The following is a 20587-nucleotide window of genomic DNA, read 5'->3' on the forward strand; positions in this document are numbered from 1 at the left end:
GTCAACTCCTCTAAGCCTGAGAGGTGACAGCTGCCAGTCTTCGAGAGGGACAGTGGTACTCATCTCTGCAGCCCCATACAGGAGACTTGAACATCTCAGTCTCTGTTCACAGAGGGACGGGAGCCACACCTTGACAGGGCAGAGCTCTATAACCCCTCATCATTTTGCATCTCAGTGTGAAATAGAGGTAGAGGCTAACCTCAAGAAGAAAACCTAAACGCAGTCCAGGAATAAAAGATATTAGGAGGAGAACGAAGAACCCGAGAGATGGCTCAGAGGATGAAGGTAAGAGGCCACGAAGTCTGACAACCTTACCTCAATCCCTGAGTCCTGTGTGGTCCTAAAAGTTGTCCCCTGCCCTCCACACATACACAGTGGCACGCATGCACCCATGTACACATAGAACCAAATAAATAAATAAGCACTTTTTTTTTTGCTTTTTTTTTTTTTCGAGACAGGGTTTCTTTGTAGCTTTGGTGCCCATCCCGGAACTAGCTCTTGTAGACCAGGCTGGCCTCGAACTCCCAGAGATCCGCCTGCCTCTGCCTCCCGAGGGCTGGGATTAAAGGCGTGCGCCACCACTGCCCAGCTCAATAAGCACTTTTTTTTAAAGAGAAGGAAGTAAGTTAGTCTCTATAAGTAGACGTGTCTCCAAAACTGCTAAAAGTTATTTAAGGAAGCTTAAAAGAGAAATCCTCTGCCAACTAAAAAAACTAAAGCATCTCGCTCTCATTTCCCCAAACACTCTGTGTATGTGTTCTTGTCTGGGAGATTGGACATGCCCTTCACAAGTCAGGGGTGAAGGCAGATGACGCACTGGGGGTGCAGAGAAGAGCAGGGGTCAAGGTCAAGTGTCTGGCACTACTAACACCCGTGGCTGCCTCTTTCCACCATGACTCAGCCCCATAAGTCTCCCACCTTCTGCCCCAGTACTGAAGGAGTCCCTCAGAGGTCTCTCCTCTGTCTGTTCCACTGCCCACGATCCCTGGACCACTGAGTCCTAGTCTCCAATCAAGACACCTCGGCGCTAGTAGCCACTGATTCCTTTCATGTCGGTTCACGCACTTGATCTCTCCAAGAAAGGGCCGGGCTGAGCGCTCACGCCATCAGCGCCCAGAACTCAGAGTTCAACGTTTACCCAGAGGCAGTGCGGCAAAATGAAATTTCCCCGGGTTCAAATTCCATCTCTGCCTTTGCTAATCACATAACCCAGGGAAAGAGATTTAATATCTTGGAGTTCCCCTTCTGCAAAATGCAGGAAACAAGTGATTTTTTTAAATGTTATCTGTGTGTGTGTGTGTGTGTGTGTGTGTGTGTGTGTGTGTGTAAGGGATGCACACCCCATTCACAATACCTGTGTAGAAGACAGGACAATTTGCTGCCCTCACATGGGTCCTGAGTATCAAACTCAGGTCTTAAGGCCTGGTAGCATGTACTTTACCTACTGAGCCAAGCCATCCCCCATAGTGAAGTTTAACTCATGGCCATGAACATCAAATAGATCGGCATGTACAAATGACTCCTTTGGAAGTGCCTAGACGGATGCTTGACAAATGAGTTATTATTGCTGACACAAGGTACTTTCTATGTGTCACCCTTGTTAGCTGTCTCAGACCCTTACTTTACAAGGATACCAGTTATGAAGAATGCCCAGTGTCACACCAGTTCAGCAAAGGAGACATGCATTGTCCAGTTCCTCAGCTTGGGCTCCTGAAGCACAGAGGCATAAACTGATCCAAGGACACAGTACCAGAAGGTGGCAGAGTTGGGACAGTGTCTGCCTGACTCTGAGGAGTCAGGAGCCTCCCACGATATCATAACTGCTCATCTTGGAAATGTTGGAGTAGTTCATGGCTTTTGACACCTGAAATTCCTAATTTCCAATCTGCTTTTAGAGGTTGAGTTCCTAAGGGCTAAGAAGCGGAGATTATCCATTGACCATGCATCAAGCCCTGGCTTTGATCCCCAGCATTGAGTGAACCTGGCATTGATGGCACATGCCTGTAATCCTGGCACCTGGGAGGCTGGAAGATCAGAAGTTCAAGATCACCCTTGGCTATATAGGGAGTGAGTTTTGAGGCCAGCTAGGGAGGGAGTGGGGGAGAGAACGAGAATCACCCAGATATTAGGAACCTTCAGAACTTGGGAGGAAACTCTTGGAAGGAGTGGGCTTCCAGTTTTTCATAACAGAGGCAAGGAGTGTGAAGAAATTAGCAATATCCTGACCCCTCCTGCAGTTCTAAGGGTTGCACAGTACACCTGGGGAGTTCTCACCCTGGGCCCCCCATGAAGCGGCAGCCAGGTGCTGCCTGAGGCTGGAGACATCTCGACAGTGTCCTCATGCGCATCCTGAGGCCGGGGCTAGTGGTCAGTTGGGGCCTAGAGAGATGCTGTCAGCCAGAACCCCCATATGTGGCCTCCTCATCACCGCAGCAGGACATCTGATTCCACAAACAAGAGGGAGGAGAGGAACGGAGGCTGGGGGCCGGTGGCATTCTTCTGATCAAGCTTCAGGCGTCATAGTGTCATTTCTCCGGTGACCCATCATCAAATCAGTCACAAGACACACCAACATACAAAGAGAGGTGGTCCTGCCCACCACCCAGTAGGAATCACGGGAACGAACACATGCGATGGATTACACCATGGAGGCCATCTTTGAAGATCCCAGTCCTGCTATACAAACAGGCTTTCCTTGGGAGAACTTTCCACCGAGAAGGAAAAGGGGACTGTACTCGCTAGTTTTATGTCAACTTGACTCAAGCTAGAGTTATCAGAGAGGAGGGAGAGGCAATCTAGGAAATGCCTCTGTGAAATGGGGCTGTAGGCAAGCCTGTAAGGCATTTTCTTAATTAGTGATTGATGGGGGAGGGTCCAGCCCATTGTAGGTGGAGCCATCTCTGGGCTGGTGGTTCTGAGTTCTATAAGAAAGCAGGCTGAGCAAGCCATGAGGAGCAAGCCAGTAAGCAGCTCCCGTCCATGGCCTCTGCATCAGCTCCTGCTTCCAGGTTCTGTCTGAGTTCCTGTCCTGACTTCCTTCAGTGATGGAAGTATAAGCCCAATAAACCCTTTCCTCCTCAACTCGCTCATAGTCATGGTGTTTCATCATAGCCATAGAAACTCTAATGAAGACAGTGACATATGGCAAATTGAGATCATGACAATGACCCCTCCCTGTCGTCACGTCTGACAGAGTTCCTTGCGGGGGGGGGGGGGGGGGGGGGGAGACCAGCCACAAGAGACGTGGCTGCCAGCACAACTGGCTGTTTTGCCAAATTGTCACTAAAATAAAGAGGATCAAGGCCACACTGACTTCATCATCCGGATTGTTCTAATAACATGTAATTTGATCCCCTGCTGTGGCCAGCAAAGCCGCAAGGGCATGTGTTTGGGGTGCCCAGTCACCTGCGCAACAGGCTGCTGGCTGGAAATCTCCACCCTGTCCGCAAGCAGGCAGTTCTTAAATCTTCCTGCAATGGCTTCTTTTCTGTAGACAAGATGGGAGGTGAGTTTGCCTTTGGAATCCTTGAGATAGCCCCAGCCTCAGGAAGGGCCTTCTGCCTCTAGTCCAGCGGTTCTCAACCTGTGGGTTGTGACCCCATGAGGGGTCATATATCAGATATCCCGCATATCAGATATTTACATTACTATTTGTAACAGTGGAAAAAATACAACTATGATGTAATGAAATCATTTTGTGGTGGGGGGGGGGTCACTACAACATGAAGGACTATATTAAAGCATGGGGAAGCATTAGGAAGGTTGAACACCACTCTGGTCTCTCTTCTGGGGTCACAGTCCCAAATCTTGCAGCTCCAGGAATCTAGTTAAACCAATCAAGAATTTCCCTCCTAGAGAGCAGAAGCACAGTGGGTCTGACTCCTTCCCACCCTTTACCAGGGGCTTCTCTGTTCGACCTCAAGACAAGCTGATGTCCCGTGGGACTCAGTTCCCATCACAAGCCCTGCAAGAGTTCTTAAGATTGAAGCATAGAGGACCTGTTTAAGTGTGGTGGGTTGCGGGGGCTCTCTTCACTTCCCCACAGCCTCTGAGCCAGCCAGCCACTGGCTTTCGGCTAGCCTTTCTCACCTCCTGCTCCCTGCTCCTTCCTGGGAAAACCAACCTCCTCTCCCAGCATCTGAGGCTCCCATGTCCCACTGGGCCCTTACCCTACAGGTGCCTTCTGCAACAGCCACAGAGTAGCTCCACTTGGCTTTGGAGTCCCTACTCTTAGGAGCCCTTTCTGTTCTGGGGACACAGTAAGAACAGGATCCAGGAGAGGGGCTCTTTAGTGGGGGCTCTTGCATCTCTCCTGGGTGTTGGCCATTTCCTGTGAGCTGCCTCTCTTGCCCCAGGAACGGTAGAGGGTGCCGTCTGTCCCTCCAAGATTCCTCTACCTAAATGTTGCCTGCTTTCCCATTCCCACCCTCAGGCCCTCACTGCAGGACAAAGACGAGACCCAGAAATACCTAGATAAGTGATTCCACTCACAAGAGCCAGACTTAGAGAAGTATTAACCATCGCCACCCATGTCATACTATGGAGATGCACTGAGCATTGCATGTTTGACTTTCAAGTATTTATATATAAATCATTAAAATAACCCATACAGTCAGGTGAGAAAACAAAGTTGAGGGAAGGTAAATAAGTGTTATCACCCTAGGAAATGTTGGCAACACTTCAAATCCAGGCTGTCTGTTTGCAGACTCTGGGTTAGACGCCATGTCATAGTTTTGCTCTATCCTGAGCCATGGCTTGTTGGTTCTGAGTCTCCTGACTTTGCCCTGGCGCGGAGGAAGGAGAGAGGGCTGGCAAACAGGAAGGGGTCCCACGAGAGACGGGGAGCAGTTGAGGCTGGATGCTTCCCTGGGACCAACGGTGGTAGATGGGAACCAGGTAGTAAACGTTCAAAGTACGAAAAGAAAAAATGTGTCCACAGACCCAGCTGCCAATGCCAACTACTGTGACAGTGACATCTGATAGCTTCTGGGGGAGCTTCCTGAGGTCACTCCTCTCCTCCTTCATCCTTCCGGAAGTGCCTTTTAAAAAAAAAAAAAATAAAGTGGAAAGTTCATAAACCTTATGGCCAGGTTCCCCACCTGCCATTTACAGCCATGTGACCTCAGGAAGGTCACTCTCTGATTTTCAGTTTCCTTTTCTGTGAGGGTGGATAATGCTACCTGCCCACATGGTTGTGACTGCGAAGACTGAGACACTGGGTGTAGGGCACTCAGCGTGCAGGAAATGGAAGGCATAACAATGTCGACGCCACCACCTAGCTCCCTTAGAGGGCTGGGCCCTGTGGCTGTGTTAACCAGGCCCAGGTCAGAATGTGGAGAATGGCCCATGAGGACCAGCCGGCAGAGGGAACCAACATTGCACATCTCTTTTACAGTGGTCACCATACTCTGAGGAGATGCAGCGAGCAAATTTTTGTTGCCTCAGACAGAGGCCCATAGGGAAAAGACAAATGGCCCCCAGGGAGGGGAGGAAGTAGGAGAGGCCCCTTCCCACAGGGCTGAAACCAACACGGGGGCAGGAGATGAGGGCAAGACCCTTGAGGCCAGGCCCAACTCAGGATTTGGTCAGGGTCCACTCTGGGCCCAGGTTTCCTAGGGCTGGGGTAGGCTAGGGTACCCAAGCTTAGGAAGTCCTCCCATTGAAGGAGGCACACCTGATCAGGGCAGGGGCTGGGACCCCTGGGCTACACAGCAGGAAACTGGGCTTACATAGAAAATGGTTTTGCCACACGTCTCAGGAAGGCCAAAGGCAAGATTCAAGCTGAAGACTTACTATGGTTTCTTACTGGGTTCCGAGAATGACCGTGGGCTGGATGGGTCAACGGCTTGTTTTTCTAGAATTCAACCCCAGGGCACTGTGTGAGAGCTGGCCAGTGCCCGCCTTTCCCCTGGCAACAGGGTGGGAGTGTGGGGCAGGAAAGGCAGGTTTCCTGTCCCCTTGGGCTCTGCAGGACCGGGCCAGATGAGGAATTTCCGGTAGAACAGGGCTGCCACTTAAAGGGCAGCAGCTCTTCTCACGGCCTTGGCCATGACCCTCATCCCCATATTCCCAGTCCCACAGGTTCCACCCTAGGAAACTACCTTCTCCCTAGGATGCAGCAACATGAAACACGGGGATTGTGGGGTGCACGGACTGGAGGCCACCCAAAGATGACCTTCTCCAACCCCGACCAAGTGTCACTGTACTTGGGAATAGGGCAGCAGACACAAATGGGGAACCCTCAACCCTTCTAGTCTATGTCTTCACAGGATCGAGGAGATTCCGAGGGCTTCTTCAGCCAATGAGAGGTGTGAACTGAAATTCCAGGTAGAGAGAAGATGAAGAAGAAAGATCCTCTGGGACCACCAAGGCTGGTTTGTCCGGAAGTGCCAGTCTGAAGCCACCCAGAGGTTTGGCTCTGGGTAGTTACCCCACCTACTCTGCTAGGTAGCCCTCAGGGGCCAAAGGCCACATTCCCATACCACTTCTGCTGGAGACCAGCCAGGCTCAGTCAGAGCCTCTCACTGCCGGTCCCACACCTGAATTATCTCAGGTTTGGTCTGAGGGGAAACAGTCAATTTCAGTTTCCTGCAGGAAGGGCTCCAGGTCAGTTCACTGTAAGGACCCACAGTGGGCGGTGGGCCCGCAGACCTGAAGTCACCTCCTGTCCCTGTAAGGTCCCTGCGGACTTCCAGTAAACAGAGATGGGACCCCCACCCCCACCCCACCCAGGAACTGATTCACAAAGACTTTTGAAGATAACCTCTCAGGAGCTCCAGGGAACAGGACGTGAAGTGTCTGGAGACCCATTTATTCGTTCATCAAATGCAGGTGCATTTGCGTTATCTGCCTTCTCCCGCTCGCTGGGGCAAAAATACACACCTGACAGAGTGACCAGAGCAAGCGAATTGCCAACCCCATTATGAACAGGAGGGCTCTGGACTGTCCAGCTCTGGCATGAGGAGCCTCTCATGACCATTTCTTAGCCTCTGCCGGAGGTTGGACAAGAACAGGACTGGATGCCGAGGTTATGTGAGAAGAGATCCTTAGTAGCCCAGGCTGTCCCCGAGGCCGGGACGACACAGCCATCTATCCACCGCAGGCTACTGTGGCCAGGATGGAGACCACAGCTCATGAGGAGAGCCAAGTTGGCAGATAGAGACACTATAGATCCCTCTACTAGGGGTTAGGCTTGAATGACCCAGCAATCAGGACGAGCTCTCCAGGCCCCAGTTGTAGCCAAAGGACCACATTGCTCTAGCATTCCCTCACCCTCCGTGGCCAGGAACAAAGGGCTTGCCCTCAGGGTTTCCAAGCAGCTGCGGCTCTATGGACAGGAACCAGAGGGCGTCATGCCACCTTTGAAACATCCAGATCGGGTGTTCCAACCGGAAGCCCAAATAAGGCCTCAGTCAAGACTCCTCCTCTTTCTGAAACCAGGCAGGGCCAATTCAAGGGAGATAAAACCCTAGTGAGGTCCCTCCAGCTGGAGGGACCAACATGAAGTCATAGCCTAGTGTTCCCTAGCTGGAGAGGCCTGCTGGCAGGGCGCTTGGGGGAGGTTTTTGGGGACCTATAAGGTACCCAGGGGGTTGGGCCCTCCAGTGACTGCGTCCTGCCCTCTGCAGTGCTAGGACTGTGTGAGACCTTGGGCAAATCAGCCCACTTGTTAGAGCCTGATAAGTGAGTGAGTCACTGCAGTTAGACACTGTGGTGAACTACAAACCTCGGCAGTGAATCACGTCACCTCAGGGAGCCGCCTCTTTCGCTCCTGCGTACAGGAAGTGAAAAGCGATGGCTGTTGGGGACTGTCACATCTGGGCCATGAGACTTCTGCCATCTGACTTGGCTGGGAAGCTCAGAATAATAGACAGAGGAGTCCAGGACACGATGTCACAGGGTAAGTATTCTAGTGCTGCCTCTACTTGCTATGAACCTAAACAGCTACTTCAGTTCAAAGCACAAAGTGCTCTCAGCCTGGCCCATCCTTCTCTCCAGCTCCAGGGAAAATGGGGCAAATAAACCCAGCAGACAAATAGCAGAAATATATGTACTGTGCTCACAAACAGGCAAAATGTATATGTGCATACAAATTCCCATACATGTATGATCACACATGAGTATGCATGCACATATATTGACCTGCATACATATGAACACAGACATACATGTGCATGCAGAAGCACACTTGAAGCTCACACAATGTTGACAGCTCAATATTGTGTGGCCAAGCGCTCTAATCTCTAACTCAAGAGTCACTGTTAAGACAATGATCCCACAGCCGCTACTATTCACTAAACAACGACTCCCCTAGAACGCTGTATGGTGAAGCCCTAATCCTGCAGGGCCTTGAACTGTGGCTATCTTCCAAGACAGAGTCTTTAAAGAGGCGGTTAAGCTAAAATGAAACCATTTGGGTGGGGCCTTAATTCCATTTGTTCTCCGTGCAAGCCGGGGAGAGGCCACGTGAGGATACAGGGTGACTACGACCATCAGGAAGAGTGGCCCCAGAAAAAAACTGCCCATGGGTGCCTTCATCCTGAGCCTCCAGCTTCTAGGATTGTGAGCAGATACAGTTCTAATGTTCTGTATACAGGCAGATACAGGGCCCTGGACGTTACGGCAGACCTGGGAGACTTACACAGTCATCAGAAGTCACCAGGTTCAGACATAGGCTCCCTGTTTTCCCTCAGGAGCTATTTCTTTGGACCCAGCTCTGTTGGGCAAAGGCATACATTGCTCTCAGACCTCATTTTTGGGGTAGTATCACCCCCACTCTCCTCTAGGAAGCTCCTTCCTGATCAGTTCCAGGCAGGCCATGGGCCTCTCAAGCTATGGGTCACTATGGGCCTCCCTCTGTTCAACTTCCTGAGATCTTGTTTTGTTGGGGGGGAGGTTGTTTTTTGTTGTTGTTGTTGTTGTTGTTTTTGTTTTTTTCTGCCCTGGTCTGCTTCCTGTACCTTTGCCTGCCTTAGCCTCGTACTCCAGGCTCCAGGCCTGGCTGCAGTTAGCGCGGGATGACGGACATCTTCTAAGGACAGAGTTACCAGAACCAGAAAGAGGAGCGAAATAGGGTAGGGCGGCCAATCTCTCCTTAGGCAAGACCACCTAGCAGGTAAAAAGCAGGCCATGTACACATGTGTTCTCCACACAAACACACACATACATGCGTATGTACTAGTTCCCATGCACTGTAATCATGCACATTTATACACATGTGTACTTATAATACATATGATCAGAGACTTGTAGGAAAGCCTTTACCAGCTCTCTTCCATGTATCCCAAAGCTGGGAGCCTCATGGAAGCGGCAAGCCCTTCCTCACATGACTGGACAGCAGACCTCCTGACTCAGCAGGCCCCGAGGAGTCTTGCTACACAGGTACCTTATTGTGCTGGTGATGACTAGCTCTGGATCTGGGGACGGCTTGTGTCCCTGAGCTGGGACAACCTGGTTACAGAGGAGGTGGGGGCTCTCTTTCTTGAGTGAATGGCTGCTTTGATGTGCCCGTGTGTTTGTTTATTCAATCTGCATTAACGAAGCACCTGCCTGCATGAGGCACCACGGGAGGCTTTGCTCCGGGAAGGATGAGTTGGTTGTGGAAAGGGCTGGCTGTTATGCAGGGATGAGACGGATGAGTAAGAAGATGAGTCCTTTCTCTGTAAGCTAGTGGGTACCTGGTGAGGTAAATAGGCCTACCCGTGCAGCCCAATAAACCACCTCCCCGGAAGTTCTGTATGGCTAGGCCGTTCCTGGGAGAGTCTGCTTGCCCGTCAAGTATGTTTGGGGTTAGGGCTAGAGCCCCAGTCCCACAGACATCTCTGTGTTCCTTGATCCACTATGTGGGAGTGTTTGCTTGATGTCACTCTGCAGGGGGATTGAGGAGAACAGCAGAGCAGGAATGTGTTCTTAGTTCTGGGGTGCGGGGCAGAGAGTGGATGAAGGCTGTTCCCCAAGACTCTGAGCATGTGATCTCACCCCTCTAGTTTCTCAGGCTGCTGTGGCTTGAGGGAGGACATGCTACGGGTCTTCCAGTGTCTAGACAGACTTCTCAGTCGGTGAGTCCAGGACTAGCAAGGACCATGTAAGTGTCGGTGAGGTGGGAGCAGAAAGCACTGGGCCGCTGTATGTCCACAGAGAAGAATCACATTAGTAAGGCCCACAAGCTGCTTGCCCAAATGCCTTATCTCTTCACCATCCGCCTCCTCTATGCTCAACTCGAGGGGCCAAGGGTAGGTGGGGAAGAAATACACAGCATGCTGACCGACTGCATCTTAACTGAGTCTTCTCCAGGATGTCTGGCTCTGCATCCTCCCTGCATGTCTGCTGTTTTCACGCTTCCTTCTTCTCTGTCCTCAAATGTCACTACCCCTTTGTGAATATGAAGTTACATTTTTTTTTAAATAGTATAGCGCATTGCAGAGAAGGCTTTCACTTGCCTCGTCTGAGACCCATGAACTGACGTACAGCTGTCCTGCCGAGCAGGGTTCCCATCTGAAGCCAGCCTATTGTGAGTGGGACACTTTCCTCTTGCCTGAACAGCGTCTCTCTCACGGTGCCGTCCTGTGCCTTATTTACCCTTGTCTCCAGGAGTGGGCATGCATGCCTAAGGAGCACCCATCCCTTTGCATACAAGGAGCAATGCCCCCACCAAAGGTCCTTTGCTCTCTAGAAGCCTCTGCTCCGGTTTAAGCTCTGTCCCATGGCAGTTTCTTCCACGAGGTCTTCAAGTCACTGTCCATCGCTAGCGATGGGGATGCACACGGAGAAGTGTACTGTTGGGTGATCTGTTGTGGTGTGAACATCCCAGGGCACGCTTACACAACCTGGGTGGTCTATCCTATTACACACCTAGAGTATATTGGAGGGGATGGTGTAACCCATTGCTCTGAAGCTACACACCTGGAGAGCAGGTTACCAGAGGAAATACTGTAGACAACTATAACATAGTGGGGGCATATCTGTGTATCTGAATACCTCTAAGCACAGAGAAGTACAATACTAGGCAATGGAACATTTTCAGCGTATTATTATTTGCAATCACTCTCACCAAACATAGCATCACTGTGCAGCACGTGGCTATCAAGCCCTCACTCCTGGTCTCTCCATACTCACCACAGCTAACCTCCCATTCCCAGCACTCCACTAAAATGTTCTCGTCAAGGTGTCCAAAGAAGCTTGTGTTGCTGAAGCTGTGATTACTTCCTCTTCGACTTGCTGGCAGCATTTGGCTGGCAGTTAGTCTTTTCACATGAACGTTCTCTGGACTTCAGAAATGTCCTTCGGGCTTGTGGGATGGGGGTGTCTTCCTTCACTCCTCCTCCTCCTCTCTCTCTTTCTCTGTCTCTCTCTCTCTCTCCTCCCTCCCTCCCTCCCTCAACCCAGGCTCCTCTCTGGGCTCAGTCTCTCTGTCAGCATTTGGTCATGAGCACTCTCTTCCAGACTCCTCCACCTGAATGATCTCAGAACCACCCTGGTTGAGGCTTCCTTCTGTTCTGACTTCTCCACTGAGCCACAGGCTCACATCGACGTGCCTCCTCCCTTTGGCTATTGTAGCAGGCTTTCGGGGTTAGCACCGATAAGACAGAACTTTCCATTTCTGTCCCCACCCCAACCTGGTCTTTCCTGTCTCGATAACTAGCAGCAACACACACTGGAGTTCAGACTAGAAAGCCTCCCAGTGGCCCATAAGCACACCTCAGGATGGGTGGCTCCCTGCCTAGCCTGGGTGCACTCATGAGAGAATGAGGAAGGAACTACAGTGTAGATTCTTCTGGGGTTACACAAGGGCTACATCCCCATAAGTCCACTGAAAGTTGAAAATATCATGATCCGAAGTGTATTTAACACACGGAGCCGGCTGAACACCAGAGCTTAGCAACAGTCACACTGCAGACATACAGGCTACGCACACTGTGGACTATGGGTAGTTCCTCTCAAGACTGGAAGGCCAGGAAGCCTCTCAGCATTCACACATGCACACGCACACGCACACAACTTCACATAGTCTCCCACCCTGCCTATGCCCCAGGAGTGACTGCAGTATACAGACCTTCACAACTGGAATGGCACTCCTATTTAACTTCAAGAAATTCTCTGCCATTTGGAAGGACCCACAGCATCCAGAAACTTCTATCCCCTCCCCCAATTATAATCTTACGGAAAAACCAAGACGAGAGTGCAATCCAAAGCACATGAATGGACCTGAATACAGATTCCCTCATATATCCCTTTAGCGCTAACTCCTGTGTCTGGTGATGCGGACTGTACAGCAGCTGGGCCAGGAGGGAACTTCAGCCCGGGTCTCCATAGGGGACAGAGAGAAGGCTGGGCTATGAAAGTAAACACACTCATCGTGGTCCCCAGCGTCACATGATTTAACAGGAATATTCAACCTTACCTTGGTGTGAAAGTGGTAAGGATCCAGCACAGATGTGACTTTGAATTTGGAATCCTGGTCTTTTCCAGGCTAGCTTGTCATGGACTGCCCGGTCCCCCTGTGTGATGCTGGGCAGTGGCAGTGAATGAGCCCGTGATGGCAGGGAGAAGCCACCCACGACAGAGTGTGCATCCTCTACATAAGTGTTCAACATTGAGCTGTGGAGACCATAAAGTGGAGGGAAAGGCCAAACAGAACCTTAGAGGTCCCTGTTCTGGGACTCCATAAGGAAGACCAAGGCTGGCAGGCATGCTGGTATTTATGAAACAACTGGGCGAACAGCTTCACAAACTGCAAGAGGAACTTGTGGGCACCTTGAGGGACATTTCTTCAGACATGTGCCTGAGAAGGAGTCCTGGGGATGTCATGTCCAAATTGTGACCTAGAGGAAGAGAAGGTGGGGGCAGAAGAGGCAGAGAAGGGAGAGAGAGAGAGAGAGAGAGAGAGAGAGAGAGAGAGAGAGAATGAGCACACTGGCACACCAGACTGTAGAAGGGTGCCCCGCTGGGATGTCCAGAGGAGGAGAGCATACTCTAAGCCAGTCCATCATCAAGACCCTATTATTCATTCCTTCGTTTATTCTTTGGGCACTAATTCCGCTGTCTGGAGTCACACGAGCCTATATAGAAGCTGGGGGAGCCGGGAGCAAATAAACCCAGGTCTCATTGGGTGAAGATATAAAGCTGAGTAGTGAAAAGAAATGTAAAGGAGGTTCTAACTCTAACACACTCCATGCAGAGAACATTGTTGGGTCCACACACCACACACACACACACACACACACACACACACACACACACACACATGCCTGGGCTCCAGGGCTCTTGCTAGCCAGGCAGGAACTTGTATCTGAACTGGTCCTGCTGCCGGAAGAGCCTGTCTTTCTACTCAGTCCTCCTGCCCTCGCTCACCACATACAGGGGCACACATGTCGTCTTTGCTCTGGGGAAATGCCTGCACATGCGTGCACACAGACACACACATTCACATAGTCTCCCACCCTGCTTCTGCCCCGGGAGTGACCCCAGCAGACAGACCTTCACAACTTTCTTAACTTCGGGAGCTCCTCTGTTACTTGGGAGGACCCACAGTGTCCAGACACTTCTACCTCCTCCCCTAATTATAATCTTACAGACAAACCAGGATGAGGGAATGCAATCCAAACTACATAGTCTACATAATAGTGTGGTTTGGGCAGACTTCTTGAGAGAAAAGACTGTCAGCTCAGCCTTAAAGAATCATGGGATAGTGAGAATGATGAAAGATTTCCTCTTGGTTTTTGAAGGACATAATAAATTCAACCTTGGGGGCTGGAATCATGACTCAGTGGTTAAGAACACTGACTGCTCTTCTAGAGGACCTGGGTTCAATTCCCAGCACCCACATGGCGGCTCACAACTGTCTGTAACTACAGTTCCAAGGGACCCAACACTTTTATCCAGGCAAAACACCAATGCATATATAAACAAACAAACAAATTTTAAAAATAGCCTTTTAGGATGCAAATGAAGATAGTTGACAGTTAACCTGGCTTCAGGTAGGTCAGAATAATGCCAACCGGACTCTGTATCTACTCCTATGCCACAAGTAGGCGCTTACCAGACCACAGACCAAACTGATCTCAGCATGGCGCTTCCTCAAGCACTCCACCAGGAAAGGACTCTGATTGGCCTAGCATGAAGACACATACCTAATTCTGAACCAATCATTATGACTAGAGATATGGAGTTCTCTGATTGGCCAGCCTCTACCTACCTGTCTAGCAGACTAGCTCCATGGGAACTGCAGCAGGGGATGGGCCTTGGGAAACAGGCTCAGTTACCAGCACAATGGAATAAAACAGCAAACAAAACCCCAAACCAGCAGTACAAGGACCTCTGCTTTGAGTAACAGTCATCTCTTTGATACTCCACATTTCTTAAGCTTCCATAAAATTTATCCAGCGTGTTTATTAGGAGATAACGCTAAGCCAGACGTACTTATCAGTTTCGCTGTAACACATCCAGATATTAAACATGATCTGTTCCCTTGTAACAGGGACCAAGAATCCTGTGGGGTCCCTTGAGCCATTTATTCTGGAGCAGAGTGGTTCTCAACCTTCCTAATGTCATGACCTTTTAATACAGTTCCTCATGCTGTCGGGACCCTCAACCTTAAAATTTCTTCATTGCTACTCCATAACTATAATTTCACTACTGTTATGAATTATGAATTGTAATGTCAATATCTGAGATGCGAGCTCCAAAGAGGTTGAGAACCACTGTCCTAGAACAATGAATTTGGAGCTCCTGTCTTCCTTAGAAGACAGAGTAGGACAAGATCATTCCCCTGCCTCCCCCCCCCCCCCCCCGCACTAGCTAAAGGTGTGTTTGCACTGGAGGAAGATGCAGGGGACTGACTGAGGCTTAGGCTTCTGTGCCACTGAGACTTCCCAGCAGGGTTCTGAAGCTGAGGTCTGTGGTTCAGGAGAAAGGTCGTGCCCTCTCTCATCTGCCTCAGGGAAGAGTGAATCAAGTAAGTACCTGCCTGGTCAAGTCTGCATTACCCCTGTTTTCCCTGCCTTACCATGTGGGGTCCTTTCTGTTGCAACCGTCAAGCTTCTGCGGAGGCCTGAACAGCACCTTCCAGTTGTAGCCCAGCTTTGGCTCTAAGATACTGTATTAGTGACTTCCCTTATCGCTGGAAGGGAAAATGGATGTGGGGCAGACTATTCCAGCTCACAGTTTAAGATGAAACCGTCCATCATTACAGGGATGATGCTGAAACACCCCCCCACTCCCTCCCCCCCATCCCCCGCCCCACCGCTCTTCTCTGTGGCGGCAGGAGCATGAAGCAGCTTTCTCACATCGTGGTCAATCAAGAAGCACATAGCTTTGGACCAGAACTGAGGCTAGGCGATAACCCATAAAACGTCCAACCCTCGCTGGGTGGCAATGAAGCACGCCTTTAATCCCAGCACTTGGGAGGCAGAGGCAGGTGGATCTCAGTGAGTTGGAGGCCAACCTGGTCTACAAGAGCTAGAGTTCCAGGACAGGAATCAAAGCTACACAGAGAAACACTGCCTCAAAAAAAAAAAAAAAAATCCAGCCCTCAGCAACCAGCTTCCTCCAGTTGGGTACTGCTACCTATAGGTTCTACAGCATCATCAGCCTGGAACCAACTGTTCATATACATGAGCCTATGGGGATCTCAGATTCAAACAGTATCAGGCAGCTTTTCCACAGCTCTCCAGAGCCTCAGTGCCCTTGCCAAATGCAGCCTGTTGTCGCTGGAATGTTCATACCTTCAAACCCGAGGAATGGCTGAGATGCCTACTTAACATATCAAAGCAGATGCTGGCTGCCAGGTTCTCCCTGTATCCCTCAGTGCCTGTCACAGGGCCCTCCTGGATGGCACATCCCACCCCTACCCTAAACTTACCCAGGCCAGGAGCTGGGCTGCCCTTCCCTCAACTGCTCTTCCCTAGATAACCCAACCATTTTGGTTACCTGGTCTTTTTGCCTCTCCTTTGGGCCTCCTAGTTGCTGTACCTGGCTCCCCTCTCTCTCCTCTCCATCTCCCCACATGGCTCAGGGTCATGTCCACTCTGGACTCTCCCAGATGTCCCTGCCTCTGGCTATGCTCTCACACACAGCTATAATAAACCTCCTCCACTCCACCCGGGACCAGTCATGGTTTTTCTCCTTTTTATTTCTGCTTTTCATTCACATCCATGATGCCTCTCCCACCATCAGTCCATAGCTTTCTAGAGAGAAGAACCCGGCTTCCTTCTGCTCCCGAATCCATCAGTCATTATGGGGTCATGCCCATTAGATGCCAAGGGCCTGTTAGAGGCAGAAAGCTTCCCGGGAGTCACACACGCTCCAGTAGGGCAGACAGGCATGGAAACAGAATTATGACACAGTAGGATGGGGGTGGGCGCTCAACACAGTGAGGGCCCAGGGAGGCACTGAGTCAGTCCTGGGTAGGGGTGTGAGGGATGGGAGTAATGGCATAAGAGTCACCTCAGGTCGTCACAGGCCAGACTCTGTTTTCACGCTTTAAAAAAGCATCACTTTCGGAAAGTCCACTCCATGAGCTTTCCAGGCGGAATCATTCGGTCTTATATTTTGTACCTTCCAGACATAGCATATCTTATGCATCAAGCAAATGTGTATACAGACACACACTCCGTGGCATGAACGGTCCAGGGATGGCTCCACCCACAATAGGCTGGACCCTCCCATATCCAGCAATATTATACAAAACATAATTGATTTAAATTTATTTGGGTTTGTGTGCTATGCACATTTCAGTGTGAATATATAATCTGACAGAGTGGCGTACTGTCTGGGGATTACAGGCAGACAACAGAGGACAGGACAGAGTCTGTCTAAGAACACCCGCAGAGGGAAGTGAGCCTGAAGGCAGAAAGCGGAAGCCTGGCCTGGGCTCTATTAGCCGAGTCCTGGGTAAGCCTGAACTCCACCACCAAGTGGTCCAGGGACAGGATCGCACATAAGTCATGTTTGCTTGGGTCAGCTGAAGCGAGATGTAGACCATGCTGGCCTCTCTTGTCCTTGTCCTTTCAAAGTATTGCAGATGATGGCATAGCTGGTGAGGGGCAGAGCCGGACTCCTTAAACTCTGGCTCCTGCATCCTCTTGTCAAGAGGCAGGAGGATCTCTGTGAGTTTGAGGCCAGCGTGGTCAACATAGCAAGCTCCAGAACAGCCAGTGCTACACAGAAAGACTGTCTCAAAAAAAAAAAAAGAAAGAAAGAAAAAGAAAAAGAAAGAAATTGGTGTTTTTCTTTTGATGTGCCCAGGGGTTCTGATTGCAATACCATGCAGAGTAGAATGAAGAGGTGTGTGGCTGAGAGACAGGCGTCTGCAAAGGGGTGAGCACAGGAGATTCTGAGAGAGCAAAACCAAACTTCAGGAGATCCTAGGTGGCAAGGTGGAGGGGAATGCAGGGTGCTGCATGCCCCTGATGCTAAGGTTTGCATCTTTTAACACAAGTAACTAAAGTTAATTTAAGAATCTCTTGGCTGAGCCAGGTCGTGGTAGTACATGCCTTTAATCCCAGCACTTAAGGAAGCAGAGGCAGGCGGATCTCTGAGTTCGGGACCAGCCTGGTCTACAGAATAAGATCCAGGACAGTCAGGGCCAAGGCTACATAGAGAAACCCTGACTCAAAAAACAAATAAGATAGAAAAGAGGAGAGGTGGGGGGGGGGATCCCTTGGCTGCCCATCCCCAATCAGGATACTGACCTCTGACCCATGTCTGGATCCTTGGCATGGCAGTTATTTTTGAAAGCCTGGCATCAAATGAATCACTAGGGTTGTGCTTTGGGTCCTGTGACTTCTAGGGGTTAGCATCCTTCCCTAGACTGTGAGAAAGGAAACTGGTAAGGACACAGGCCTTAAGCATGCTAGAACGTTTTCAGGTAGAGGGGCATGGGGGCGGGCATGCTGCTGGGCACACCAGAAGCAAATTATTCTTTTCCAGCTGAGCCCTTGGGAACCTTCCCCGAATTTACAGTGCATACTAAGTCATTCCCTTATCTCGGCTGGCCCTTTGGGGCCTTTGACCCCACCACTGGGTGAGGCAGGAAAGGAGAGGAATTTGCCCTTTTGTGTGTCCCAGGTCTCCAGGCTCAGCTTTCCCAGGCTCTGTCCCTGCCCCTGAAGTACCCCTCCCTGGTCATTAAGCTCCCCCATCTTTCCCTGTCTTCCCCAGCAGGGACCCTTCCGAACCAGGAGCCTCAGCCTGAGGCAAGTGTTTATGAGTAAGGAGGGCCTGTAATCCCTGCCTACCTGTCTGCCTTCTTCCACCCATTCCACTCCCTAGCTGGGAGCCAGGTACCTCAGTCCCTTCTAGGAAGCCCCATAGCTCTTATATTGCTCTTAGGATTCAACCACCATAACCTTATGCCACAGCCCAGAAGGAGTGACTCACATTTCTGGATGTCCGAAGTTCCAGAATTGGTCCTTAAGGAGAAAAACAGGGTGCCAGGAGAGTTACAATCCTGTCCACTCCTGCTCTTTCCCAGCCTCACACAGCTGCCAGGTGACTCGCTTCTAGTGCCCCCCTTCCTCTTCAGAGCCCGAGAGTAGCTTATCTATACCTCTTGTTTTCTGGCCTCTCGTTTTTATCACCGTAGCCCCCACTCTTGCCTCTTTCTGACCCTCTTGCTCACCTCTTCTGAGGACTTCTGTGATTTCTCATGGCCACCAGACAATTCAGAATGATCTCTCTATCTCAGGGTCCTCACTCACAGTAGGAGGAGGACGTGGATGGGAGGCCATTATGCCCCCCTGCGGATCATGCTGCACCCTGGTCTAGCTGCCCCTCTCTCTAGCTGGGAGCATGCTGACTCAGCGACTGGAAGCACAGAACCAAGCGGGCTCTGCCGCTCTACCACAGGCGCAGGTTGGCTAGCACCGGACTTTCTAGCACAAGACTAGCATGGCCTAGCATATCTAGTATGGGCTCTCAGAGGACCTGCCTGAATCAGCTTTCTGTCCCCATCTTCCTCCACTGGCCCACTAGTTCCTCATTCTTCGTGACTTAGCTTTGTTGGCTTGTCCTGCTCTTCTCTGATCCCACAGCTGACCATCTGACTCATCATCCCTTCTCGGGTTTTCACCCCATTCTGTTTCCTGTGTCCTGATGCTGATTACAGGACATTGGGAATACCCACAAATTTGCTAACTCTTCCCCATCTAGGAGCAGCCCAGGCCCTAAGGGACCTCTTTCCAGTTAGTGCTGGCTGTCCATACCATGCGGTGGCTTCCAATGGGTGTGGAGCCCCTGGGAAGAAGACAGGCATGACGCCAATCTGAGTGTTGAGCTGGAGGTACCAGAGTGACAGACAGGGCGGGAAGGAAATCCTCTGCCTCAGGGTGTTGGGGCTGAAGAGGAGGGATACTTGAGGCTTCCAGTTAAAGGGGCAGTTTAGTAACTTCTAATCCCTCTTTCCCAGCATCTCACTGTAGTGACAGTAGTGACCTTTAACAAAATATAAGCCGACCCCTAGCGCCGCCGGGCCCTCAGGTCTGCATGGAGCCGCGATTGCGGGTTTCTGCTCCGCACCATGGGGTTTGTGAAAGTTGTCAAGAACAAGGCCTACTTCAAGAGATACCAAGTGAGATTTAGAAGGCGACGAGAGGGTAAAACCGACTACTATGTTCAGAAACGATTAGTGATCCAAGACAAAAATAAGTACAACACACCCAAATACAGGATGATAGTTCGTGTAACTAACAGAGACATCATCTGCCAGATTGCCTATGCCCGTTTAGAGGGGGACATGATAGTCTGCGCCGCCTACGCACACGAGCTGCCAAAATACGGAGTGAAACTTTTCCTGACAAACTACGCTGCCGCCTATTGTACCGGCCTGCTGCTGGCCCGCAGGCTTCTCAATAGGTTTGGTATGGACAAGATCTATGAAGGCCAAGTGGAGGTGACTGGAGATGAATACAATGTGGAAAGCATCTATGGTCAGCCTGGGGCCTTCACTTGCTATTTGGATGCTGGTCTTGCTCGAACTACAACTGGCAATAAAGTTTTCGGGGCCCTGAAGGGAGCTGTGGATGGAGGCTTGTCTATTCCTCATAGTACCAAACGATTCCCTGGTTATGATTCTGAAAGCAAGGAGTTCAACGCAGAGGTACATCGTAAGCACATCATGGGTCAGAATGTTGCAGACTACATGTGCTACCTAATGGAGGAAGATGAAGATGCTTACAAGAAACAGTTCTCTCAGTACATAAAGAACAACGTTACTCCAGACATGATGGAGGAGATGTATAAGAAATCCCATGCTGCTATACGAGAGAATCCAGTCTATGAAAAGAAGCCCAAGAGAGAAGTGAAGAAGAAGAGGTGGAACCGTCCCAAAATGTCTCTTGCCCAGAAGAAAGATCGGGTTGCTCAAAAGAAGGCAAGTTTCCTCAGAGCTCAGGAGCAGGCTGCTGACAGCTAAAGCAATTTTCTATGAAGAGTTTTTCATAAAGATAATAAACTTATTGACCAAGCAGCAAACAAAAAAATATATAAGCCACAAGAATGAAGAAAGCAAGCATGTGGGGGAGAGGGTCGAAGAAGAGGAAGAGGAGGTGGTGGTGGTAGTGGTAATGGTGGTGGTGATGGTGGTGATGGT

At 50.5% G+C, this 20587-nt stretch overlaps 1 protein-coding gene across 1 annotated transcript; it reads left to right on the forward strand.

Annotated features, from left to right (window-relative positions):
- Positions 1 to 19491: 19491 nt before the first annotated feature.
- Positions 19492 to 20444, forward strand: LOC121438920 (60S ribosomal protein L5-like). Its single transcript, XM_041639423.1, has one exon. It carries the CDS (start codon positions 19517 to 19519, stop codon positions 20408 to 20410), a length of 894 nt encoding a protein of 297 aa, XP_041495357.1. The 5' UTR covers positions 19492 to 19516; the 3' UTR covers positions 20411 to 20444.
- Positions 20445 to 20587: the final 143 nt, after the last annotated feature.

Source organism: Microtus oregoni, unplaced genomic scaffold (genome assembly GCF_018167655.1).
Source record: "Microtus oregoni isolate MIOR12 unplaced genomic scaffold, Mior012 000058F_ref0000040, whole genome shotgun sequence".
Classification (NCBI taxonomy): domain Eukaryota; kingdom Metazoa; phylum Chordata; class Mammalia; order Rodentia; family Cricetidae; genus Microtus; species Microtus oregoni.